The 27,425-nt window shown below is 37.8% G+C and overlaps 2 protein-coding genes across 3 annotated transcripts in view; both read left to right on the top strand.

Moving 5' to 3' along the window:
• Positions 1-592: 592 nt before the first annotated feature.
• Positions 593-27,425, top strand: LOC143039905 (uncharacterized). The gene is made up of 2 exons (XM_076210295.1): positions 593-860; positions 23,484-27,425. The coding sequence occupies exon 2, from the start codon at positions 23,491-23,493 to the stop codon at positions 25,231-25,233; it is 1,743 nt and encodes a 580-aa protein (XP_076066410.1). The 5' UTR covers positions 593-860; positions 23,484-23,490; the 3' UTR covers positions 25,234-27,425.
• Positions 694-27,425, top strand: part of CycH (cyclin H) — a 44,974-nt gene continuing 18,242 nt past the window's right edge. The window contains exon 1 of one of the 2 annotated variants that reach the window (XM_076210436.1): positions 694-832. The gene's annotated coding sequence lies outside the window, so the exon portion shown is untranslated. Of the gene's footprint in view, positions 833-10,262; positions 10,327-27,425 lie in introns of those variants that run through there. The other variant, XM_076210522.1, reaches the window with a different exon arrangement.

Genomic DNA, 27,425 nt, shown 5'->3' with positions numbered 1-27,425 from the left:
AAAACGGAAAAATCTTTAGTGGGAGGTAAACTGAAATGAGAAGATGTAGTATAAGAGAAAGTGAGAAAGGAAGCGAATTTTAGTCGAAGAAAAAGGAAGTGTAAATGTTTGTGCGTGGTACCATTCTGTCCTGACTAGCCGCCGCTGCCCTATTTAAGGGTCGCTCGCGGCTCAGCGTAGTTGGCAAGAGAGGTCGCTAGCCGCTCGAGAACCATTTGCTGGCTCCTGATTGGCTAGCTCATATTCACCTCTTGCCAACTATGGGAAGTGTGTGACCGCCTGTGGCTGCGTCACTACACTATCAACTCACTAAATTAACTGAGGTCGTAACCACAGATGCCTATATGATTTAATCGGTAATAATAACTTGTCTATTCTAAAAATGTCTATGTCGGGATTTAATCCCGAAAAAATAAACAAAGAAGGAAATAAATGGTTGTTCTTTTTTATTACCTGATTTTTAGATATTATTTCTGTTGAAAATAAAGTAGTGTATCTATATCATCTATGGAAAATGTTATTATGGATCATTTGCAGTAGGTGTAATAATATCAGTATTATGTATATACTTGGTCTAGTGCTGGTTTTGCCAGAGTGCGAAATAGGCTACGGCAAAAATTGTCAACTATAATCATATTCAGCTATTGTGTTGTTCATGAAATAAGAAAATTAATATCTAGTCAATATATTTTAGTTGTAGGAATCATAATACAAATAGTTACACGTGATATTACTCCACAATACGTTAGTTACGCAAATCTTTGTAAAAGTTGTGTATGTAACGATAAGTTACACAGAAATGTAAACATTCGACAACAACTTTACAAAAGAAGTGAGTACCTGCTGGTAAGCTGTAGAAGGTATAGTACTAGAACTCGTTATTTTGTTCATTATGATATAAATGGAGGACATCAAAGTACGAGTATGTAATTCTTCTCAAAAAGTGTTGACTAATTTATACTTCGTGGATAGTAGATTAGATTTTATTTTGCAATTGAATACAGATAATAAGATATAAAAATATAATATTAAATGTGTAAAATTGCGAGGATGACAAAAATATTCGAAACTTGATTCCTTAGTGAAGCTGGTATTTTCACTTCATTCCTTTTCACTTTTGAAAGATAAAATTTTTATTAGATTTATTTTCAATACAAAATCACCGCAGTTGTAATTGTAACTTAAACTTTTTCCTCTCGTTTCCCTACAGACAGTAGAATCTATTTCCTAAACTAGCTTAATTTGATTTTGTTTTTTATTACAGTATGAAATAATTTAGACAATAATTTTACTAACAATTCAATCCAATACCAATACAATTGAAACAACAAATGTAAAGAATGAATTATAAACTGAGTCATAGGTAAGAATATAAAATTATAATAATTATTATTATAATTATATTATACTTTGGATAACTAAAAAAAAGCCCAAGTAACATAGGGCTTATTTGTCTTGAGCTCCCTTAAGATATGAGATAAAAGTATATGAAAGTACAAATAAGAAATAGTAATACTTGTAGTAGTTGTCACAAATATTGACTATATTGAAAGACAAGAGTTGACTAGACAATAGTATAAAGTATGGTAATTCTCTAGAAGTGCACACCTAAGCAATACATCAATAAAAAGTTATATATTAATTTTGTAAGGAAATTGTTATTGCAATATTCTACTGTCCTCATTTTTCACTCTTGTGATATTTGCATCATCTACAAACATGTTCCTTCCATCATGTCATTAACATAGATGTAAGATGAGAAACGTTATTGGGGCAAGCACTGAACCTTGTGGAACTCTACTTATTGCTGCTGTCCAGCTTGACATCTTCATCTTGTCCTTTACTACTGCCCTCATGGGGTCTCACTAATTGCCGAACAAACCGAGAAAAGCCGAACAAAACAACAAAACCCAAATAAGGACGGGTTTTTTCTCAAATGCACACTTCTTTATATGTAAGGTTGCATTATTTGAACTATTTTCTTTAAGATGTGTGATTTCCATGTAATATGATCAAAGAGAAAAGTTAAAATAATTCAACTATATACAGTCTATTACACTAATAACACAACAGTAAGAAACTTAAAAGAGTAGTTTGATCCATACCACCAGTAATCATAGACAGCGGGCTGGACAAGTCGTAGCTGGGGTCGGCAAAATTGCAGAGGATAAAAACTTAAGTTGTCTTTGATCATATTACATGGAAATCACACATTTTAAAGAAAATAGTTCAAATAATGCAACCATATATATATATATATATATAGAAGCGTGCATTTGAGCAAAACCCGTCCTTGTTTGGGTTTTGTTGTTTTGTTCGGCTTTTCTCGGTTTGTTCGGCAATTAGTGAGACCGCCCTCATGTATCTATCCTTCAAAAAGTCATAGTATTATTTTAGTTGTGCACACGTATGCAATATAGCATTAGAATATTAAATATTAATTTTGTAAATTATAATACATGAACCTAATATGAGATTTTCTTGGCAGAAATAAGAAATAAAAAACCTTGTTACAAGCAGATTTATTAACAAACAGAGCCACTAGGGTACGGCCCAGACGCTATGCCAGTCCAGTCACTATCAGATGATAGCTTTCATGTTGTGGATCGGGTGTTCTCCAACTCTAGGTGACGTTAATAAGTGCTGTTACAAAGACAGTAGGGCTTCCTTGGACTTTATGAGAGAACACGGGGTTCTGCCATTGTCTATTAATTGCCCAAGGTACAATGATAATCAGGCCGTCAACATATGTGATGACAACAACCAGGACCTTTAGAATTTGAGGTACCAAATTACTAAATATAGGTAAGGTTATGTAGGTTAGTTAGGTTCAGTTAGAATAGACTAATTTATCATCCTTTCATTTTATCAACCTCGGCATCTATCAAAACAAAGATGGCATATCATTCAGCCGCCGTGACTTTGTTTGTTAGTAAATAGGTTTTAACAACTTTTTTGTTTTTGATTTCTGCCAAGAAAATCACATATTACATTGATGTATTATAATTTACAAAATTAATAATTAATTTTCTATTGCTATATAATGTAGGTGTGCACAACTAAAAAATTACCAAAGTCTTTAATCCATTCTAATAGTTTGCCTCTCAGTCCTCCAATATGCTCCAATTTCCACATAATTCGACTGTGAGGTACAAGATATAGTCTGTCCCTGCACACGTTTGTAGGTTAGGTTAAGTTAAAATAGAGAGAGAAACAAGTGTCTCGAAAAAATAGTGGGTGGTGCTCTCAAAAATAATGTTACTTTGGTGCCAAGTAGCAGGAAGGCTGCAGGAATTTTATTTTTTTCTCACCACCCCTTAATATCAATTTCCACAAAAAACATTACTATGTAAAGTTGTTGGAGTTGTCATAATATAGATGCAAAGAATATACAAAGTGCTGTACTAGAAGAGAATTCAGAGAGGCAAAAAATAGATACAATTCATGTATTAAAAACAGGAAGCGAGATTTCTTCACAAGTAAGATTAAAAATGTTGGAAATGGTCTGAGTAAACTATTTTATTTTGGACAATTTGACTGGATATAAAGAGAAAAAGAAATTACCAGAAGGTTATAATGATAAGGAATTAGCTGAGAAATTTCCCAATTTTTTTTTTTATAAGATATTAAGACTGGTTCTGGGATTCTCGAGAGTTTCAAATTGAGGAATGGTAATCAGGCCTAAGATAAATCCAGAAGTAAAATGATCTAGATTCAATTGTGTTGATATTGGTATGGTTAAGGAGATTTTTGTAAAGCGAAGTCGACTCATAATGAAGGCGAGCCATTTCCAATATCAGCTTTTAAAAGTAGCTTGAAGATTAGCAATATTTTGAAGATTTATCTTGAAATAATCAACCTATGCATAGTCAAGAGTATTCTTCCTGAAAATGAAAAAGTTGCTTTCATTAAACCTGTTATCAAGGGAGCTCTAGATAGTCAACTTTTAAGCTCATATAGACCAGTGTCAAATATATCTTTATCAAAGATGATAGAATGTGTAATTCTGGATCAACTTAAAGGATTTTTATGATAAAAACAAGTTTTGCCTGGTGAACAATCAGCTTATAGACAGTTATACTCAACAGAAATTGCACTATGTTCTGTGATAAATGATTTGATTCTTTTGATGGATGATGGAAAGTGTGGTGTTCTGATCCTTTTGAGTTTGAGTGCTGCTTTTGATACTGTGGTGCACAGTTTGTTAGTGGAAGATCTGAAAAATATTGGTGATGAAGGTGAGGCACTGGAGCTTATGAAGGACTACATTGAAAGGAGAACATATTGTGTACAGATAGGAAATTCCTTGTCTGGAACCCAGAATCTATCGAGGGGTTCCACAAGGTAGGGTACTGGGTCCTATTCTTTTTTGTATCTATATAATTGAACTATCACATATAGTAAAGAGACATGGAGTAAGCTTTAAGCTATTTGTTGATGATAATCAGTTTTATTTAACATTCAATAATGTTGATGACACAATGAGAAAGTTAAGAGAGATTATGATGGAAATTAAGGAATGGATGGATTTGAAGCAGTTGAAATTGAATTAGGATAAAACTGAGTGCAAATGCTGGAAGATCATTAACCAGGATCAGCTGTAACACTTAGAAGTAGTGATGACGATCCCTTTATGCTGGTTGAACCAAGATGTAATCTTCAAATGGGATTTATGGCCTTCAGGACATTGCCCCAAGGTTATTTAATCAACTTCCCAGAGATATAAAGAAAAGTAATGATGTTGATACTTTAAAGAAGAAATTGAAAACATACCTATTTAGTGATTGTTATACTCAAGACATGCAAATTAGTGAGTTTTATAGAGTGTGATAAATTATCAGAATGATGATATAAGGTGTGATTCCCAGAGCGTCAGGATGACAGAGCAGGAGTCAAGAATAAACACACTAAAGTAAAGTATGAGCAGGTGAGGCAAAACTTTACAAATTCCAAAGCAAAACACTACCGAAGGGAGCTGTTATGATAGGTTCGAGATGCCATGTTGTCATCTGTCCAGTCCTATCAATGTCAGTTTGATGATGGCAATGGTTACTGAGGCCTGGAATATGCCCTCAGTACCTCCACCAACACCTTGCACACAACATATTTTTGAAACAGTGCTATGGGGTTGAGTTTCATGCTTTTCTTGAAGCTATGAAACTCCTATACACCCCACACTCCAATCAGATGCCAAAACAGGCCATCAGCATCCCTGATGACCTCTAGCATTTCTGGTACTGCATTACTAGATGTAGGTTAGATTAGGTTAGACCAATTTACAGTAAATTTTTGGAAGTGCACACCTATGCGATATAGCAATAGAAAATTAATTATTAATTGTTTAAATTATCAATGTAATATATGATTAGCAAAAAAGTTGCTAAAAACGACTTACTAACAAAGTCACGGCAGTTGAATGATACGCCATGTTTGTGTTGATAGATGCCAAGGTCGAAGAAATAAAAGGATGATAAATTCATCTACTCTAACCTAGCCTAACCTAACCTATATTTAGTAATTTGGTACCTCAAATTCTAAAGATCATCTGGGTCGTCATCATCATCACGAATACTGACGGCCTTATTATATTTTTATTGTACCTCGGGCAATTACCAGATGACAGCAGGATTGTAGGAGAGACATGGATTACTGCAGAAGATTTAAGTGGTATTCCATTATATGGATGAAGAGATGATGAAAAAACTCATTGAAACCCTGATACATCCAAGACTGGAATATGCATCAGTAGTATGGTCCCCACACAGAGTGAAGGATATAAGCAAGATTGAGAGAATACAAAGGGCAGCAACCAAACTGGTCCCCAGCATGGCAGATAAACCATATGAGGTACTGGTTCTGCCAACTTTGAAAGATTGAAGAGAAAGAGGTGACATGATTACAGTGTTGAGATTACTAAAGGGGATAGATTGCATTGATAGAAGAGATCTTCTGACTAAAGATGGGAGGGCTTTAAGAGGTCATGAAAGTAAATCAAGAAAGACCACATGTTTAAAAGATGGGAAGAAATACAGTTTTCCATGTATATGTGGAATAGCTCAAACAATATACGAGTTCGAATCTAAGTATGATAATTGGAAATCAAAGATATAGAAAAAGTTGGAACCATACATGAGTTTGAGTCCAGGTATGTTAGAAAATTAGAGAATAGGAGACTGGACCCAATGAGCATTGCTCCTTTCCTATATACTACAATTAGGTAAATGCACTGGACAGCCATGACACTGCTTCAATGGTAAGTAGTGGGAAGGTTATGGGAATTATTTTTTCACCATCCCTTTGTATCAATTTATGGGAAAAATGTTACTAAGAAAAGTTGTTGGAGTTTACCTAGTTGTTTTATATGGGAAGGGGAGCTATGGTCGTAGTGACCCGTCTGTATCTCGCAATATCTAGTTTGTTCTTAAATTCTTGTATGGTGCTTGCACACACTATTGTTTCCACAGTGTGATTTTTTTTTTTTTTTTTTTTCTTCCCTCCAGATCTCTTCTATATCTATCCTTTTTGAGTTTCTTTTCATGTCCCCTTGTTTTTCTTTTATCCCACTTTAATAAGTCTTCTCTATCAAGGACTTCCGTATCTTTCATGATTCTATAAATGGCCAATAGATTGCCTCTTTCTCTTCTTCGTTCCAGGGTTGGTAGTTCCAGTTTAGACAATCTTTGCTCATATGTCAATTTTGAAAGTGTTGGTGCCATCTTTGTCATTGCTCTTTGGATTCTATTTTCCTTATATTCTTTTTTGTACTGGGTGTCCAACTCCAATCTTGGCCTTATCAGTGTGTTTTTTTTTTTTTTTTTTTCTCCATTACTTCATCCAAGTAATTAAAAGCCACCTTTATTGATCTTAATAAATTGTAGGTTTCTCCAACTATTTTGTTAACATGCTTGTCTTGGGATATGCCTGGTGATAATTACTCCTAGGTCCATTTCGGAACTAATTTTCTTTACTTCCTTTGTACCAATTTAATATTGTCCTGATATTCTTGTTTTACTTTTTCCAAATCCCATTATACTACATTTCTTAATGTTGAAGTTCACTTCCCACTTTTGGCTCCATTCCCCGACTTTGTCCAGGTTCTCTCTGTAGTGATTTATTGTCTCTTTCTGTATACTTACTTTCTTTAGTAGTTTTGTGTTGTCTGCAAAGAAATTCATGTAAGAATCAACACTGTGTGAGATCAAAACCTTTATTGGTACGACGTTTCGCTTGTTACAGCTTTTTCAAGTACAGGCATATGGCAAACACTCTGAGTACATATAGGCCGATGGGGAAGGAACTGGGAGAGGTTATCAGGGAGGGGTGGGTGGTAGATGGAAGGGAGGAGGGGGGGAGGTGTGAGAAGGGGACGGGTGGGACTTGGTGGAGAAAAAGGAGGACATTTCGGACAGTTTGTTGAAAAGAACTAAGGGGGACATTTCATACATTTGTATAATGCGGGTAACAGATGGATGATAGGGGGGGCGATGTTGAACATGCCTCTGTTCTGCTCAATGGTTTTGAATCTTTGAATGGCAGCCGCTTCCAGGCATTTCCTCCTCACCCTGTCTGGTTCACTAAAAAGAAGCTCTGCGTTATCCCAATCCATCAGGTGGTCGTTGGTGTTCCGGTGGATAACACAGGCGTTGGTGGTGATGTTGTTCCAGGAATCGTAGCGATGCTTCCGGATCCGGATCTTCAGGTCACGGGAGGTCTCGCCGAAATATACTCTATCACATCCAGCACAGGGTATGTGGTAGACAACAGCGTTTTTTCCCCACATCTCGCCCTGGCTGTCACTCCTTCTAGAGAGCTCTTTGATAGTCCTGCTGGACTGGCTCACTACTTGAATGTTACAACGCCCAAGTGTCCGGGTGAGGGTGGTGGTGACGCTGCTGGCTAGAAGGATAAGCTTCCTAGCTGGATCTTTCGCTGGCTCCCGCCCTTCCATTATTTTAAGTGCCTTTTTCTTGCACTGGTGGATGATGCACTCTGGATATTTTAATTTCTGAAAGACCTCCTTTATGTGCCTAAACTCGTCCTCTAAGAATTCAGGGCTACAAATTCTGAGAGCTCTAAGGTAGAAACCTATAACTACACCTTTCTTAATACTGAGGTCATGGTGGGAAAGGAAGTGAGTTAGATCGTCCTTATTGGTTGGTTTCCTGTAGACTGTAAATTTTAAAAGATTATCTTGTTTGATAATAAGGGTATCCAAAAATGGAAGGGAATCGTTGATTTCTTCCTCCAAGGTGAACTGGATGGATGGCTCAACCTCGTTCAGTGCCGCTTGGAGTTTTGGGATGTCAAACCATCTGGGGGAAATTAGTAGTATGTCATCCACATAGCGAAGCCATTCTACGTTGCCAGGAATGATATCTGAGAAAGGCCCTGCTTCCAGAAATTCCATGAACAGGTTGGCAAGGACAGCGCTCAAAGGAGAGCCCATGGCCATGCCAAACCTTTGGTGAAACTAATGGTCCTGGAATTTGAAATAATTGAATTGGACACAAAGCTGTATTAAGTCTACAAAGTCATTGGGGGGAATAGGGAGGTCAGTGTCGGAACTAGTGATTTTAGCCCTAAGGAGGTCAATTGCTTTAAGGGTCGGGACATGTGTGAATAAAGAAGTCACATCCAGGCTGGCCAGCTTTTTGTTGCGAGCAGGAACGTCCTTAAGTCTATTCAATAGGTCCCCTGAGTGTTTAAAATGAGCACCGCTGATGGTACCCAAAAGGCGAGACAAATATTTGGCCAGCACACCTGCCAGTTTGTGTGGCGCACTCCCGATCCCTGATGTAATGGGTCTCATGGGTATATTGGGCTCTCTAGAAGGAGTGACAGCCAGGACGAGATGTGGGGAAAAAACGCTGGTGTCTACTGCATACCCTGTGCTGGATGTGATAGAGTATATATCGGCGAGACCTCCCGTGACCTGAAGATCCGGATCCGGGAGCATCGCTATGATTCCCGGAACAACATCACCACCAACGCCTGTGTTATCCTATCCACCGGAACACCAATGACCACCTAATGGATTGGGATAACGCAGAGCTTCTTTTTAGTGAACCAGACAGGGTGAGGAGGAAATGCCTGGAAGCGGCTGCCATTCAAAGCTTCAAACCATTGAGCAGAACAGAGTCATGTTCAACATCGCCCCCCCTATCATCCATCTGTTACCCGCATTATACAAATGTATGAAATGTCCCCCTTAGTCCTTTTCAACAAACTGTCCGAAATGCCCTCCTTTTTCTCCACCAAGTCCCACCCGTCCCCTTCTCACACCTCCCCCCCTCCTCCCTTCCACCTACCACCCACCCCTCCCTGATAACCTCTCCCAGTTCCTTCCCCATCGGCCTATATGTACTCAGAGTGTTTGCCATATGTCTGTACTTGAAAAAGCTGTAACAAGCGAAACGTCGTACCAATAAAGGTTTTGATCTCACACGGTGTTGATTCTAACAGTCTTGTCGGCTTTTGCCTTTGTGTTTCAAATTCATGTAACATTGTATACCTTCATCCATGTCATTCATATATATAGCAAATATTATCGGAGCCAATACTGAACCCTGTGTGACTCCACTTATCATTTCTTCCCAGGTCAAGTTTTTATCTCTGAGCACCACTCGTTTTTCTCTCATGCAAGAAATCTTCCATCCATTTCAGTAATTTTCCGTGTACACCTCCTGTTGTTTCAAGCTTTCTTAATAGTTTTTTGTGTGGTACTTTATGAAATGCCTTTTGTAAATCCAGGAAAGCATATTCTGCCCATACATCCCTTTCATTCATTATATCTATTAACCTTGAATAAAAACAAATCAAGTTTGTGGCACATGATCTTCCCTGTCTAAAACCAAATTGTTGTGGATTTAGTATATTGTTCTCTTCCAGATGTTTAGTCCATCTACTTTTGATGACTTCACAGATTTTAGATATTGTACTTGTAAGGGAAACCAGTCTATATTTATTGGGTCTTCCTTGTCTCCCCCTTTATATATTGGCATTTTTCCAGTCTAGCGGTACCTTTCCTTCTTTGAGCGAGCAATCTATTATCTTATATATTTTGTCCGTTAGTTCATCTATAATTCTTTTAGTATCCAGTTTGCTATTCTTTCTGGGCCATGTGATTTTCCGACATCAAGGTTCATTATTTGGTCCCTTGTTTCTTTCTGTGTCACAATTATTTCTTTCATTAGTGGGGATCTTCCTCCCCTTCATCCCAATTGTGTATTTTCTTTTGTGAATACATATTTGACTAGGTGTTTCCTCCAACTTAGCAAAAAAGTGCTGTACTCCAGAGCTCGTTCTAGACATCCGTTCCAGACTGTGGTATGTATTTACCTAGTTGTACCTAGTTGTATTTTACGGGAAGGGGAGCTATGCTCGTGGGGTTCCGTCTTCATATCTCATTTTATCTAAACTATTTTTAAATTCATGTATTGTTTTTGCACACACCACTTTCTCATCTAACTTGTTCCAACTGTCTATTACTCTGTGAGGAAAGCTGTTCTTTTTCAAATCTCTTCTATAGCTGTCTTTTTTTATTTTCTTTCCGTGTCCTCTTGTATTTCTGTCATCCCATTTTATCAGATTCTCTCTATCAGTAATTTCTATGCCTTTCATGATTCTGTAAATAGCTATCAAATCTCCTCTCTCTCTTCTTTGCTCTAGTGTCTGTAGTTTAAGTTTTTGTAGTCTCTCTTCATATGATAGTTTTGAGAGTGTTGGTGCCAGTTTTGTGATTGCTCTTTGTATTCTTTCAAGTTTTTTTATACATTTTTTTGTACTTGGTGACCATATCGTTGCTGCATATTCCAATCTTGGTCTTATCAGGGTGATTAGGATTTTCCTCACCATTTCTTCATCCAGGTATGTAAATGCCACTTTGATTGTTCTTATTAAATTATAAGTTTCTCCAAAAATCTTATTTATATGTTTCTCAGGTGACATATTATTCATAACAATGACTCCCAGGTCCTTCTCATTTTCTACTTTTTTTATTCCTTCTTCTCCCAAGTTATATGATCCTGTTATTCTGTTTTTGCTTTTTCCAAATTCCATTATACTACACTTTTTTGTATTGAACTCCATCTCCCACTTCCTACTCCATTCTTGTACTTTATTTAGATCTCTCTGTAGTGATTCACAATCTTCTTCAGTTTTCACTCTTTTCAGTAGTTTTGCATCATCTGCAAAGAAGCTCATATAGCTTTCAATTCCTTCATCCATATCATTAATATATATAGCAAACATTATTGGGGCCAGAACTGTTCCCTGCGGGACACCGCTTATTACTTCATTCCATTTTGAGTGCTGATCTCTTATCACTACTCTCATTTTTCTTTCTTGCAAAAAGTCTTCCATCCAATTTAGCAATTTACCTTGTATTCCTCCTTCATATTCTAATTTCTTAAGCAACTTCTTATGTGGTACTTTGTCAAAAGCTTTTTTTAGGTCTAGAAATGCACAATCAGCCCATCCATCTCTTTCTTGTATTATATCTATTAGCCTTGAATAGAAACATATTAAATTGGTGATGCATGATCGTCCTTGTCTGAATCCAAATTGCCTTGGATTTAGTACGTTGTTTTTTTCCAAGTATTTTACCCATCTACTTTTGATAATTCTTTCACAAATTTTTGCTATTGTACTTGTTAGAGAGACTGGTCTATAGTTGGTAGGTTCTTTATTTCCTCCTTTATATATAGGTACTATATTTGCTTTTTTCCAATCTTCTGGAACTTTTCCTTCTTTTAAGGAACTGCTTATTATGCTATGTATTTTGTCTGCCAGTTCATTCCTGCATTCTTTCAGAATCCAGTTTGCTATTTCATCTGGCCCATGCGATTTTCTGACATCAAAATTACCCAAGTGTGTCAATATTTCATTCTTTGTTACTTCTATTTCTTCCATAGGGGGGACTTTTTCTTTCCACTCAATCTCTTCAGGTTGTATATTTTCCCTTGTAAACACTGATTTAAAATGTTTGTTCATAATTTCTGCCATTTCCATTTCCACAGTGTATTCAACTCCTCCTTGTCTTAATTTCTCCAAGTCTTGTTTGTTTTTCAGTTTATTGTTTACAAATCTGTAGAATAGTTTTGGTTGATCTTTACACTTTTCTATAACATCTTTTTCATATTTTCTTTTTTCCTCTCTGCACTTTTGTACATATTCATTTCTATAACCAGTATATATTTTCCATTTTTCAGGTCTGTCTTTTTTCCATCTGGTCCAGGCTTTGTCTCTTTTGTCTTTTAACTCCCTACAACTTTTGTTGTACCAGCATTTTACATATTCTTTTTCTTGTGTTTGTCTTGGGACATACTTTTCCACTCCTTTTTTGTAAATTTTTGTCAAAATATTCCATTTCTCTTCCACTGATGTTTCTTCTTTGTATATTTCTTCCCAGTTTTCTTGTTGGAAGAATTCTCTTATTTTATCAAAGTTTGTTTTTTCATACATCATTCTTCCTTTTCTATATTGTTCATTTCTTTTCATATATTTTTCTTCATTAAGTTCCAGTTCAATCAATATGTGGTCACTTTTACCTATTGGTGTTTTATATTCAATCTTGTCCACTATTCTAGGTTCAGATGTAATTATTAAGTCTAGCCTCGATGGTTCTTCTTCATTTCTATACCTAGTGTTCTCTTGTATCCATTGTGTCATTGAATGGTCAGTAATCATCTCGAGTAGAGCATTTCCCCATGAGTCATCACCACTCTTTACTGTCATTTCTTCCCAGCAGATTTCTTTGCAATTAAAGTCGCCCATCATAACTATTCTTCCTCCGTCTTCCATTATTTTAGTTAATGCTATCTTTGTGTCCTCTAACATACTTTTATATTCACTCTCCTCCCATGAGGCTGTTTTCGGAGGCACATAATTGATCACAAATTTTCTGCTCTTCTTATCTCTGTCTTCCACTTCTATCATAATCATCTCTACTGTATTCTTTCCATATATGACACCTTTCACGTTTATATCCTTCTTAGTCAGGAACATAACTCCACCCCCTTGCTTTTTCTCTCTGTTTCTAATCCAATAATTGTATGCATCATGTCCTACACTGTTGGGTGGTAGTGGGCCTTTTAATTTTGTTTCTACAATTCCCATTATGTCCGGTTCTTTTTCTTTCAAATAATCATTCAGCTCATTCAATCCTGTTATTAATCCATCTATATTTGTGTAAGACACTCTTAGTTTTCTGCCACTTCCATTGTGTTCTCTGTTTCCCTTATGTTTTTCTTTTGTATGTCGAACTTCCTTAGTTTCATGTTCACTACTCTCCAATAGAATCTCTCTTTCTCTGACTCCGTTCTGTTCTCGTTTTTTGCCTTAGCTTCCAGTCTTTTCTGCTTTTCTTCCTCTCTTTCCTCTTTATTCATTTCTCTTTTTATCCATATCTTTTTGTATTGTTCACTTGTTGCTAGTTTCCCTGTTTTGGATAAGATATTCTCTGCCGTTGTTTGTGACTTGAATTTAATCTTAATTGGTCTGGTCTTGTCTGTGCTATACTTTCCGAGTCTAAATTTCTCTTCGATTTGTTTCATAATTCCTGGTTCATCTTCCTGAACTGATTCTAGTAATTGGCTTACTTTTTCATTTTCCTCTTTGATTCTTGTGGTTCTATCTGTGTTGTGTTTCTCTTCCATTCCTAATATAATTATACATTTCTTCTTGTCTGCTAAATCCCTTACTATATTCTCCTTTTGTCTCATCACTTTAATAACTGAGTCTTCAGTATGTTCTTTCAATTGCTGTTTGACTATGTCAGTGAATGAAACCTTATTTCCTTCTTGGGTTTTCTTCCAATTTTTACTTTCTTTAGCTATCGTTTCTCTGTTTTCTTTACTATTCTTCTTCAATTCCTCATTCTCCACCTTTACCTCTCTTAACTGTCTTTTTAGGTCTTCTATTTCATCAGTTAAGTTTTTATTCGCCTTTTCCAGTTCTTCCAATCTTTCAACCCTTTGTAAAATGGTGTTCATATGACCTAACCTACTCTCCAAGTCCTCGATCACCTTATCAACCTTCTTCTCTAGTCTTGTCAGTCGGGGGGGGTTTGTGTCCCCCCCACTCTCTTTAAATCCCTTGAAAATATTCTCATCACTTTCTACTGTATTGTTCCTATCTATACTTCTAATCTTTACATTCTTATTAGACATTCCGTCGTCCTCCAGCTCGTCTTGTGGTCGTTTGTTTACTTTACGGCGGTCTGTTTGGACCAAGTCCTCTACTTCCTCATTACCTTCCATTTTCCCAGCAATCCCTCCCCTTCTCCTCTTTCTTTACTTTCCCACTACCCCACGAGCAATTTCCCCCCACCCTGTAAATACAAAAAGGCACTTCTCTTTGCGTTGGGATCCACAATCTGCACTTTTCTTCAGAACGCTCTTCAAGCCGTCCGTTCGTTGAAAGTGTGTGTGTGTGTGTGTGCTGTATAGATGCAAAAAAAATGTACAAATTGCTGTGCAAGCAGGTGAGATGAAATGGTGGTTAGCAGGAAGGTTGCAGAAATTATTTGTTCACCATCCCTCAATATTAATCTCCACAAGAAATGTTATTAAGAAAAGTTGTGGAAACTGTCATAATATAGATACATAACATATACACATTGCTGTGCAAGTGGGTGTGGTGAAACTTCACAAATACCTTTGCTTTTAACAAGTATTTTTGTTATTGATTTCCACAAAAAAAAAAAATGTATATCACATTGATGAATTATAATTTATAAAGTTAATATTTAATTTTCTTTTGCTATATCATTTAGGTGTGCACTTCTAAAAATAAACTGTGGAAATCAATAACCAAAAAAATGCTAAAACCAATATACTAGCTACAACTTGAATGAAGGCAAGCTTATGATGCCATGTATGTTTTTGTCTTTGGTTGAAGACAAACTAACGGAAGTCTGATAAATTGGTCTAGCCTAGTCTGTGGACCTCTAGAACTGCTGTAAAAGCTATCCTGAATTTTTGCCAGGCTTTGTTATCATCCATAAGATTCAGTACTACCAACGATCAAGACTAGACAAACTAGAAACTCTTCTTAGAATAGTGTTTCAAATAGTGAAACAAATGAGTGTTTACTTGTTCCATGGTTATCTTACATGTATGAAATATGATGTGGTCACACAATAGGTTAATACACTACTATTAGAAATTCTGTGCTCATTTATCACCAAGATCAGATCAAGAGGACCTCAAGCATCTCATTGTTCAGGTCATCACTGACATTGAATGTGAGGTCACTGTGAATGTACATGGATACTCCACTGCCTTGATGATTCCTGACCCTGTGGATATGGTTATACCCAGGAAAGTCTATCTCACTGTCTGAAACCATATTGTCTAACCATATTTCTTTGAAGCCTAACACCACAGTGTTCATATCACACACAAGTTTCCTGAGTTCAGCAGTCTATGGGACAAGGCTATGCATATTGATATGGAGAATATGGAGACCACACCCCCTAAACTCACTACAGATAGTGTCATTGCTACCGAGTGACTTGTTATGGGTTCTGTCTCCAGTTGTTGGAAAAGTTGTATCCTGCTCAGCTAATGGGACATCATCTTCATCATTGTCATCAGGTTCCAGCTGTGGTAGCTGACTTGCCAAGCACCAAGAACATATAAACAATATCTCATCATTGACATCATGTATCTCCATGCTAACATCACTGCACCTTGAGTGGTTCACTGGAGAGGAGACATTTGATGACATGGCTGTTAGATCTGACCTCACAGACAACACATGGAAATTTGGGTGGGCCTGGGCTAGGATTTATGTGTCCAGGTAGAATCAATGTCACTGTCATCAGATATTTGACACTGTTCACAGCAGACTTTGTTTATACTTCTGCCCATTCTAGGTATTGTTGTTATGGGCAATAATAGGATATCCACAATAGTTCTAAGTCCAAGATGATTTTTTTATGTTGTGAAAATTCAAAACTGAATCAAATTCAGAGTGGTTCCTCATTTATTTGCCACTCTATCCAGTGTCAAGTTACTATGGTGGAACACTACTCTATAAATGTGCAAAGTTATTAGCAAATACAAAAAAGCATTGTACACAGTTGCCATCTTGAGTGCTCCAAGAATGAAAGGAAGATTATGATCAAGAGGAGTAACCAGAAAAAGAAGAGGAAGAATAGGGAGGAGGAGGAGGCTTAGGGATGCAATGGGGCATTATAGCTCAATCATCCATTTAATTGTTGGGTGAGGGGGGTAGGCTGTTTTATGACCTTCCAACACTGGCATTCTTATTAATTTACAAACAAGCAAGGGACCACAGGGCAGTCCTGGTCCTTCAATTCACACTTTGTTTTTATTTTCACTTTCATTTTTCATTGATAGCCACTTTCAACACAGTTATCCATCTTTACACGGAATAAGTGGTAGCCTATTAGGTTGGACTAGTAATTGGTTGAATGGTCGAAAACAGAGAGTTGTTTTAAATGGGAAAACTTCTAGATGGAAAAATGTTACATGTGGAGTTCTTCAGGGTTCCGTTCTTGGGCCACTTCTGTTCATAGTATATATAAATGATATAGACCATGGACTAAAATCTACTGTTTCCAAATTTGCTGATGATACAAAACTGTGCGGAATGGCAAATGATCACTTTAACCAATTAGATATTCAAGAAGATTTAGATAAATTACAGCAATGGTCTGAAAAGTGGCTAATGAAATTTAACACAAGTAAATGCAAGGTAATGCACATAAGTAGAAAGAACAGTATGATTACAAGTTATTTGGAAATTCGTTAACAAAAGTGGAGAGTGAAAAAGATCTCGGCGTAATTATCAATAACGACCTCAAATCATCCAAGCAGTGTATTTCAGCCTCTGAGAAAGCAAATAAGATTCTAGGACTCATTGCGCGATCTTTTGATTTCAAAAGTCCATCACTCATTAACAAGCTATATAAATCGTTAGTTCGTCCACATTTGGAATATGCTGTTTCCGTATGGTCACCGAATCTCATTAAAGACATTGACAGACTGGAAAAAGTACAATGGCGAGCCACAAAACTGATTCCAAATATCAAAAATAAATCATACGAAAATCGACTAAAACATGAATCTGTTTTCCTTAAAAAAGCGTAGACTCAGAGGTGACTTGATACAGGTCTTTAAGATTCTAAAGGGAATTGACAACATCAAAAGTGACAAAAATTTCACATTGAATGAGAATCAGACAAGAAACAATGGTCTCAAACTGTCCGGAAATAGATTCAATTTGGAAGTAGGTAGAAACAACTTTGCCAACCGTGTAGTTAATGAATGGAATAAACTTCCTGCACAGGTAGTGCAATGTAGTTCAGTTCGAAGCTTTAAGAATCATTTAGATAAACACCTAAGCAAGATGCTGTAATGATTATAATTTATTTTATATTATTTGTTTTTGTTTTGTTATCATTTGTCTGATTTTCATTTATTATTAGTTATATGTCAATTTATTATTATTTACTATTTACCTGTTTGTTTATTATTTATCTTTGTTATTTACATTATTATAGTTTTTATTTTTTTTATTTTATTATTATGATTTTTTTTTTGCATCCGACCTAGATATGGACCAAAAGGTCTCCTGTCGGCATGCTCCGCCTTTGTAATCCTTTGTAATCTGTAAATGATGCATAGATGATTCATTCATCATTGTATACCTACCTCTTCCACCTCCCCCCCCACATCAAAATCCCTAAAAACATGGGAACACAAGCATACTTCTGCGCTTTGCTGATAGTTGATAACAATAAGAGGGAAAAAATAATCCTTGTATTTTCACCTCTTTCCTTTTTGCTTTTAAAATATATAAATCTTTTATGAAATTTATTTTCAATATAAAATCACCACAGTTGCAACGTGTTCCTGCTTCCTCAGAGTAGAAGCTATTAGAAGCTGTTACCTAACCTAGCTTACCCTAACATAAATATTCAGAGTCTGCTTTGGGGAGTGAGCAAACAAATTATTCACCATGGTCATAGACCGTGGTTTGGATTCATGATCGACAGTTATTACCCTCCTATGGGTAATGTTGTGACTTTACACACATACATACACCCATCTACTTTCTCATTAGAGTTGGAGTGCTGGTTCATGGTGCAGTGATGCTGAAATTTTTAGCCCTGGGCGAGGCTCACATTCAAATTGCTGAATCAATAGTCAAGCTCAGTACCACCATACAATCAAGACGTGTGTGGAAATCTAGTTTTGCCATGTTTCTGATATAGAATCAAGGATGTGTGGAAATGCTATTCCCATATCACACATGTACTGTACCTTCTTTTCTTCCTAGATGTCTTTGGCAACTATATGTCTGTCCCCCAGAGTCAATTACAAATGGTTAGGTTAAGGAATCAATTCTATGAAGTCTATTTGTGAAGGACAAACAAGTTTCACTTGATTATGATTTACTAAAAGTAATAGAGAGGCTGTGTCCAGCCTACCTGCAGTTTCTTCACCAGAGAAGCAGGTTAGAGGAGTCAAAGATGAAAACACATCACCTATTCAAATGATTATGTTATACAATATACATTAATATAAAGTGAGGAGTACAAGAAGCTGAGAGAGTGGGAGGGAGTGAAGGATAGAGTAGAACTAGGAGTGGAGGAGGAATGGGGATGATTGAAGGAGGGATTCACAAGGTGTGCAAAGATGAATGTGGAACAAGGAGGGTGGGAGGAAATAGAAGGAAGGGTAGTGAGTGTGTTCCATCCTTAGGTGGATAAATCAAAGAGCTGAAGACCTCTTAACAAAAAGTCTATTAGCCTAGATTACAACTGCAGACCTTCCTGGTCTGCTTTCCACCTAAATCACTGCCAACTCCTCTCTGCCATTGGTAGTCATGTGACAAAAATGCTGACAGGAGTATTTTGGGGAGTTGGTATGTTATAAATAGTTTACATTTTATTCTGGTGATATAAGTTTTGGATATTGATTTATCCTACAATACTGTATTATGGTTATTAATTTAAATTATGCAATATAGTATGTATGAGTAAAATGTGTTCTTAGGAATCAGGGGTATTTCACAGTTTGGTCGCGTGAAGGAAAAGCTTAGGGGTGTGTGTGTATGTATGTTGCAGTGTAGTTTTCCATAGGTGTTGTTGCAATACAAGGGAAAAGGGGACAAGTGTGAATGTAGTAATTTCAGAGGGATTAGCCTGTTGAGTGTAGTAGGGAAGGCTTATGGGAGAATCTTAATTGAGAGGATTAGGAGAGGAACAAAAGGAGTAATTGGTGAGGAACAGTGTGGATTTAGGACGGGTAGAGGTTGTGTAGATCAGATCTTTGTGGTAAGACAGATATGTGAGAAAGCTATAGGAAAGGGGAAGGATGTTTTTTTGGCTTTTATGGATCTGGAAAAGGCTTATGATAGGGTAGACAGAAAGGCACTGTGGGAGGTTATGCAGATTTATGGGATAGGAGGAAAGCTTTTGGGAGCTGTCAAGAGTTTTTATGTGAGTAGTAGAGCATGTGTTAGGATTGGAAATGGAGAGAGTGAGTGGTTTGAAGTAAAGGTGGGACTTCGTCAAGGATGCGTTATGTCGCCCTGGCTGTTCAACTTATACATGGATGGGGTGGTGCGAGAGGTGAATGCTAGGGTAGTGAGTCAGGGATTGGAGATGGTTAAAGAAAATGGAGAAAAGTGGGAGGTGAGCCAGCTGTTGTTTGCGGACGACACTGCGCTTGTGGCAGGGTCAGAGGAGGGATTGAGGAAGCTGGTGGCAGAGTTTGGGAGAGTATGTGATAGAAGAAAGCTAAAGATAAATGTGGGTAAAAGTAAGGTGATGAGATGTACAAGGGGTGAAAGTGGCAGTAGACTGGAAGTGAACATTAAGGGAGAGCGACTGGAGGAAGTGGATAGTTTTAGATACTTGGGTGCAAGTGTAGCAGGAAAAGGTGGAGTGAAGGTGGAGGTAGAATGTAGATTGAGAGAAGCGAGTAAATGCCTTGGTGGTTTAAAGAGTGTAATGAGAAATAGACATTTGGGAATGGATGCGAAGAGGAGACTGTATGAAGGAGTGATTGTGCCAACAGCACTGTATGGGGCAGAAACGTGGAACATAAGAGAAGAAGAGAGAAGGAGTTTGAATGTGTTTGAGATGAGGTGTCTGAGAAGTATGGTGGGGGTTACTAGGCTAGATAGAATGAGAAATGAGGAGGTGAGGAGGAGAACAGGGGTGAAAAAGGATTTGGGAGAGAGGGTTGATGAAAGAATATTAGGATGGTTTGGACACATGGAAAGAATGAGTGAAGAAAGACTAGTAAAAGAGGTATGGAAGGCAGATGTGGAGGGAGTGAACATGAGGGGACGTCCTAGGATGAGGTGGATGGATGGGGTGAAGGGGGCTTTGGGGAAGAGGGGAATCTCTGTTGAGGAAGGAAGGGAGAGGACGGAAGACAGAGGTGAGTGGAGAATGGTTGTATATGGATGATGTTGTGACTGCATGAGGAGGAATGGGCGGGGGGGTGGGGTAGTATGTGTGAGTAAATTTTGACGCAGCCCGAAGGGATTTCTCCCCGTCCTCTCCTTATATGCAAAGGGGGACGGAGAGGGGGGGTCGCCGATTAAATGAAGCGGCCTTGCTGTGGATGTGCTGTGTCTTGCGACACTGCTTCTGACCCAGGGCGGTGGGCAGGGTTCAGGGATGACCCGTCATCCAGGAGGTGCTCAGATGAGAGGAAGGGTGGGAGGGGTGTGGAGTGTATTTAGGGATGAAATGGGTGGGAGTGTTTTTATGCCTTTCCCTTTGTGGCTACCTCCCTTGGAAGGGGGAAAAAGCCTTGGTATATGTATGTATGTATGTATGTATGTTGTTGCAATATGTGGGGTTATAGGTAATGGTTACAGAATGGTGGAATGATGAAGCAAAGAAGTTTGTAGAAGAGAAGAAGCAAGCTTTCACAGATTGGTTACAAAATAGGACAAGATAATCATATGGGAGGTACAAAAAAAAGAGAAGAGAAGTAAAGCATAAGATAAAGGAGGCAAAGAGGAGAGCAGATGTGAAATGGGGTAAGAGTATGACAGAAAATTTTGAAAGTGATAACATTTTTGGAAAGAAATTAAGAGGAGGCAAATCAGGTAGAGAAGAAAATGTAAAAGGTGCAGATGGAGAGTGGATAATAGAAGAGAAGGCAGTAAGAGGAAGATGGGCAGAGTATTTTAGGGAGTTGCTAAATGTGAAGGAGGATAGGGAGGGAAAGGTAGTTGTGGTGGGAAGTGCATAGAAAATTACAGTGATGAGTGAGGAAAATGGAAGAGAAATAAGGAAAGATGAGGTGAAAGCAGTTAAGATAATTAGAGCAGGTAAGGCACCTGGGTTGGATGGATGTCATGCAGAATATCTTAAAAAAAGAGGTACATTGATGGTGGACTGGCTGGTGAGGTTGTTTAATGTTTGCTTAAGAGAGGGTAGAGTGTCAAAGGACTGGAGGAGTGCCTGTATAGTTCCACTTTACAAGGGAAAAGGGGACACGTGTGTGAGTAGTAGTTTCAGAGGGATCAGTTTGTTAAGTGTAGTTTGGAAAGCATATGGGAGGGTCCTGATTGAGAGGATTAGGAGAGGGAGTAATTGGTGAGGAACAGTCTGGATCAGATTTTTGTGGTAAGGCAGATATGTGAGAAAGCTATAGGAAAAGGTAAGGATGTCTTTTGGACTTTTATGGATTTGGAAAAGGCTTATGACAGGGTAGACAGGAAGGCACTATGGGAGGTATTGCAGATATATGAGATAGGAGGAAAGCTTTTAAGAGCAGTCGAGTTTTTACAAGAATAGTAGAGCTTGTGTTAGAATCAGAAATGGAGAGAGTGAGGGGTTTGAGGTAAAGGTGGGATTTTGTCAGGGATGTGTTATGTTGCCCTGGCTGTTCAATTTATACATGGATGGGGTGGTGTTAGAGGTAAATGCAAGAGTAGTGGGTTGGGGACTGGAGATGGTTAAAGAAAATGGTGTTAACCCCTTCCATACGGTGCCGCACACGTAGGCGTCATGGGGAGCGAGTGTATTTGCGAGGCTGCCATATCGGCGTCTTGATTATATTTATTGTAGTCGCCCCTCCATAATGACATTCTTTCTAATTCTTTTGTAATCGCATTTTCTATGGTTATCAAAATTCACGGGTGAAGAGAGAACGATCGATATAAGCGGTGACTATATTTTATGATGCGAGTATTATTACGACACGTCGTACGGCTGGCATTGGTTGCTGCCACCGAGATCTAAGTCCATGACGCCTACGTGTGCGGCACCGTATGGAAGGGGTTAAAGGTAAATGCAAGAATAGAGGGTTGGGGACTGGAGATGGTTAAAGAAAATGGAGAAAAGTGGGAGATAAGCCAGTTGTTGTTTGCTGATGACACTGCACTTGTAGCAGGATCAGAGGAGGGATTGAGGAAGTTAGTGACAGAGTTTGACAAGGTGTGTGAAAGAAGGAAGTTGAAGATAAATGTGGGTAAAAGTAAGGTGATGAGCTGTACAAGGGGAGAAAGTGGCAGCAGACTGGAAGTGAGGTATTAAGGGAGAGTAGATAGTAGATAGTTTTAGATACTTGGGTACAAATGTGACAGGAAAGGGAGAAGTGGAGGTGGAGGTAGAATGTAGATTGAGAAAAGTAAGTAAATACCTTGGGGGATTGAAAGGTGTAATGAGAAATAGACATTTGGGAATGGATGCTAAGAGGAGATTGTATGAAGGAGTGACTGTGCCAACAACAGTGTATGGGGCAGAAACATGGAACATAAGAGAGGAAGAGAGAAGGAGTTTGAATGTGTTTGAGATGAGGTGCCTGAGAAGTATGATAGGGGTTACTAGGCTGGGTAGAGTGAGAAACGAGGAGGTGAGGAGGAGAATGGGGGTGGAAAGGGAGTTGGGAAATAAGGTTGATGAAAGAGTATTGGGATGGTTTGGACGGGATCCGGCGAATTCACCGACAACAATTCATTGAAAAATCAAAATAAAACTATTCTAATTTGAAATATATAACTAGGTCATGTTTTCATCCTTAATTTAGTATACTTTTATCTTTGATAATGAAATAATTACTTTCATAGCCTTTATTTAGGATACTACAAAAATTTCTTTTCATAGTATTTGTCAAGAATAGTTCAAATTCTTTAGTGATGGAACTATTGAAAATGACAGATTAGTGTAAACTAAACTTAGAATTATAAATTGGTTTACTTAAAATTAGAAAGCTAGGTTATGGGCTATTGCCCACAAATAACACAAGGAAACACTTTTTCAGTAACTTTGAGTTGCATTGGATATTTTAACGGATTTTGAAAGAGTTTTAGGCGCTGATTTCAAATCTGAAATTAGTTTTTCTCTACAAGCTCTAGTTTGTATGCAATTTGAGGTTAATGAAATTGTACATATGTGAACTTGCGTAAACCATGTATAAGCATTTTAACGTCCATATATATAGATAGCTTCTAATATTTTGATCATTCTTCTTTTGTTTCAGTTCAAACATGGCTTCCAGAATGAGACATCATTGCAGAAACAAGCCTGATGCCTTCTGCCACATATGTGGATGCTACACACTCAATCGTCAGAGACGTAACATATCCTTGTTCGTCAAGCGTGCCTACAAGGCATATTTTGAAGTTCATCTTGGTGATCAAGACAAGCAATGGGCTCCTCATGTTGTGTGCCACAATTGTGAGGAAATTCTTCGAGACTGGACCAAAGGAAAACGCAAAGGTCTGCCTTTTGGAGTTCCAATGATTTGGCGCGAACCCACCAACCATGTAACTGACTGTTATTTCTGCATGGTAAACACAACGGGTGTTGGGAAGAAAAACCGACATAAGATTACGTATCCGAACATTCCCTCAGCTATTCGGCCTGTTCCGCACTCTGAAGAAGTACCTGTTCCAGTTTTCAAAGGCTTGCCTTCATTGGACGATAAAGACATTGGACATGATACAAGCCAGCAAGACAGTTGTGACAGTGAATTGTCAGAAAAGTGTTCACAATCGGAGGACTGTTCTTCAGACACTGAACCTTTCCCCGTCCCTAAGCCTCTTCCCCAGGCTGAACTGAATTATTTAGTGCGGGATTTAGGTCTTTCAAAGAAAGCAGCAGAGCTTTTGGCATCAAGATTACAAGGCAGAAATCTTGTTGATCACTCTGTTAAAGTATCATATTTCAGAAAGCGTGACCAGCTTTTTGTGACCTTCTTTTCAAAAGACAGACAGTTTGTTTACTGCCATGACATCCCAGGGCTTCTCAAAGAACTGGGTGTACCTTACTATAGTCCTGCTGAATGGAGACTCTTTTTAGACAGTTCAAAACGCAGTCTAAAGTGTGTTCTTTTACATAATGGCAATGTTTATGGAGGAGTACCTGTCGGTCACTCAGTGCATTTGCGGGAAGACTATGATGATATGAGAATGGTCATGGACTTATTAAAGTATCATGAGCACAATTGGATAATTTGTGTAGACTTAAAGATGGTCAACTTTCTTCTTGGACAACAGAAAGGTTTCACCAAGTTTCCATGTTTCCTCTGTATGTGGGACAGCCGAGCACGAGACAGACATTGGGTCCAGAAGGACTGGCCTATTCGTGACACCCTTGAAGCAGGCATGCCAAATATCATACAAGACCCAATTGTAAACAGAGATAAGATCATCTTTCCTCCTCTTCACATCAAATTAGGTTTGATGAAACAATTTGTCAAGGCACTGGAAACCGAAGGTGAATGTTTCCAACACATCATCACAGCTTTACCAGGGTTATCATTTGAGAAGATCAAAGCAGGCGTGTTTGATGGCCCACAGATTCGAACCCTAATTCGTGATGATCAGTTTGTTGCTAAGATGACCACTTTAGAAAGGGCAGCATGGTTATCCTTTGTGGCAGTCGTTCAGAACTTCCTTGGAAACAATAAGGCGGAGAACTACAGTGAACTTGTGAACAGAATGCTCCTCGCTTTTCGTGATCTCGGGTGCAACATGAGCATCAAGCTTCATTTTTTGAACAGCCACCTTGATCAGTTCCCTGACAACCTGGGGGCTGTGAGTGACGAACAAGGAGAACAATTCCACCAAGACCTAAAGATCATGGAAGAACGCTACCAAGGGCGCTGGGACAAAAGTATGATGGCTGACTACTGCTGGAGCATTAAACAAAATTGCCCAGATGAAATGTACAAACGCAAAAGTTACAAATGCAAATTCCTGCCTGAAAAAAATACACAAAGAAATTGATAAGCTTCCATCAGCTGTGGTGATGTTCTGAAGGATGCTAATCTAACTTTGGGATAGATGTTCTGTTAATGTTCTGTTTCTTTTGCCTTAATAAATGTACAGAAATGGCTTTCATACTGTTTTAAGATTCAAGTGAACAAAAGAATTGTGGCTGATATTGCAATTTCCTATAATAACGAAAATTTAAAAAATAAATAAAAATGTCAAATTGCATAAAATCTGTAGCTTGCAGACAAAACCCGACTTCAGATTTGAAATCAGCACACTCAAGTTGACTATAGAAAAGTCTTTTTTTAAATGCAACAAAATGAGTGTTCCCCCAGTGTAATCAGTCAGGCCCAGATAACCTGACGACACTATATTGACCCTATATCATTGGTTCTCTTTTTCTGTTTTCATTATAATTGGTGATAATATTATTGTTGAGATTTATTTATATTTTTATTCATTCATCAGTTATTTTTATTTTCTATGTCATTATTTCTATCATTACAATTGTGTCAATATTTTTCTTGTAAATTCATCAATATACTGTACACAATTCATCAGTAGTTCTCATTTTCTATGTTCTCATTATAATTGGTGATGTTTATGAAAACTGGTTTGCATTCTTTACTAAAAACAAATAATTCGCTTGAAGGATGGCATAGGACATTTGAGACACAGGTTGCTGGACACCACCCTGATATTTTGAAGTTTTTCGACTGCCTGAAGTAAGAACAAAACTAAAATTAAGTCAAAATCGATCAATACTTGGTTGGTACTTCATATCAATCACAAAGAAAGAAATATCGTGACTCTTCTGAATGGATAAAAAACATTGTAGAAAAATATCTTTCATATAGCAACATCGTTGATTATTTGCTGGCAATAGCCCATAACCTAGCTTTCTAATTTTAAGTAAACCAATTTATAGTTTTAAGTTTAGTTTAAACTAATTTGTAATTTTAATAGTTCTGTCATTAAAGAATTTTAACTATTCTTAATAAATACGAAAAGAAATTCTACCTTGTTTTTGTAGTATCCTAAATAAAGGCTATGAAGATAATTATTTCATTATCAAAGTTAAAAATATGCTAAATCAAGGATGAAAACACAACCTAGCTATATATTTCAAATTGGAATAGTTTTATTTTTATTTTTCGATGAATTGTGTATATTGATGAATTGAGTGTGTCAATGAATTGTTGTCGGTGAATTCGCCTAGACCCGGTTTGGACACATGGAAAGAATAAGTGAAGAAAAATTAGTAAAAGAGGTGTGGAAAGCAGAGATGGAAGGAGTGAACATGAGGGGGCAACCAAGGATGAATGGGATAAAAGGGGCATTGGAAAAGAGGGGAATGTCTGTTGAGGAAGGACGGGAGAAGACAAAAGATAGGGGTGAATGGAGAATGGTTGTGTATGGATGATGCTGTGATGCATGAGGGGTTGTGGGTGGGGGATGGGGGTTAGGGAGTATGTATGGAAAATAAATTGATGCAGCCCAAAAGGATTTCTCCCTGTCTTCTCCATTTCTGCATGAGGGGAAGGAGAGGGGGGCTCACTAATTTAATGATGCAGCAATGCTGTGGATGTGCTGTGTCTTGTGACACTGCTTCTGACCCAGGGCAGTGGGTGAGATGCAGGGATGACCCATCATCCAAGAGGAGCCAAGATAAGAGGGAGGGAGGGGGTGGATGGGAGTTGAGTCTGTAGGGATGGAATGGGTGGGAGTGGTTTTTATGCCTTTGTTTTTTTGGCTACCTCCCTTGTAAGGGGGAAAAGCCTTTGGTATATGTTATAAAATGACAAAATGTCACTTGGGTCAGGAATCAGAAAGCCACTGTGTGGCTAAAATTACACTTGTCCCTCAATTTATCACACAAAAGGGGGGATATAAATATAAATTCAACATATTTACTGTAATGTTATATCAGATTAACCAGTGATTGTGAAGATGATTTTTGATATCCCATGATCATATAGTTGGGGGAGGACTTAGAAATTTATTCAATCACTGGTTGCTCCAGAATTTGTCTGCTTCTTCTGAAAATCCATTAAACAGGGTCTAGTAACTGAAACAATAGTGTACTCATGTGTTTGAATTTAGATTTAAATACCTTAAAAAGGTTTTTTTTACAAGTTATCCGTACTCACAAATTCATGTACCTCATATAGATTATTAGAATTCATGTCATTTGCTGTGTTCTG

Source organism: Oratosquilla oratoria, chromosome 1 (genome assembly GCF_046742065.1).
Source record: "Oratosquilla oratoria isolate Oo_2021 chromosome 1, ASM4674206v1, whole genome shotgun sequence".
NCBI lineage: Eukaryota > Metazoa > Arthropoda > Malacostraca > Stomatopoda > Squillidae > Oratosquilla > Oratosquilla oratoria.
This window is presented reverse-complemented; position numbering and strand designations above follow the sequence as displayed.

Excerpts from the sequence above, each read along its gene's own strand:
- LOC143039905 (XM_076210295.1), top strand. The coding sequence starts at position 23,491 with ATGGCTTCCAGAATGAGACATCATTGCAGAAACAAGCCTGATGCCTTC.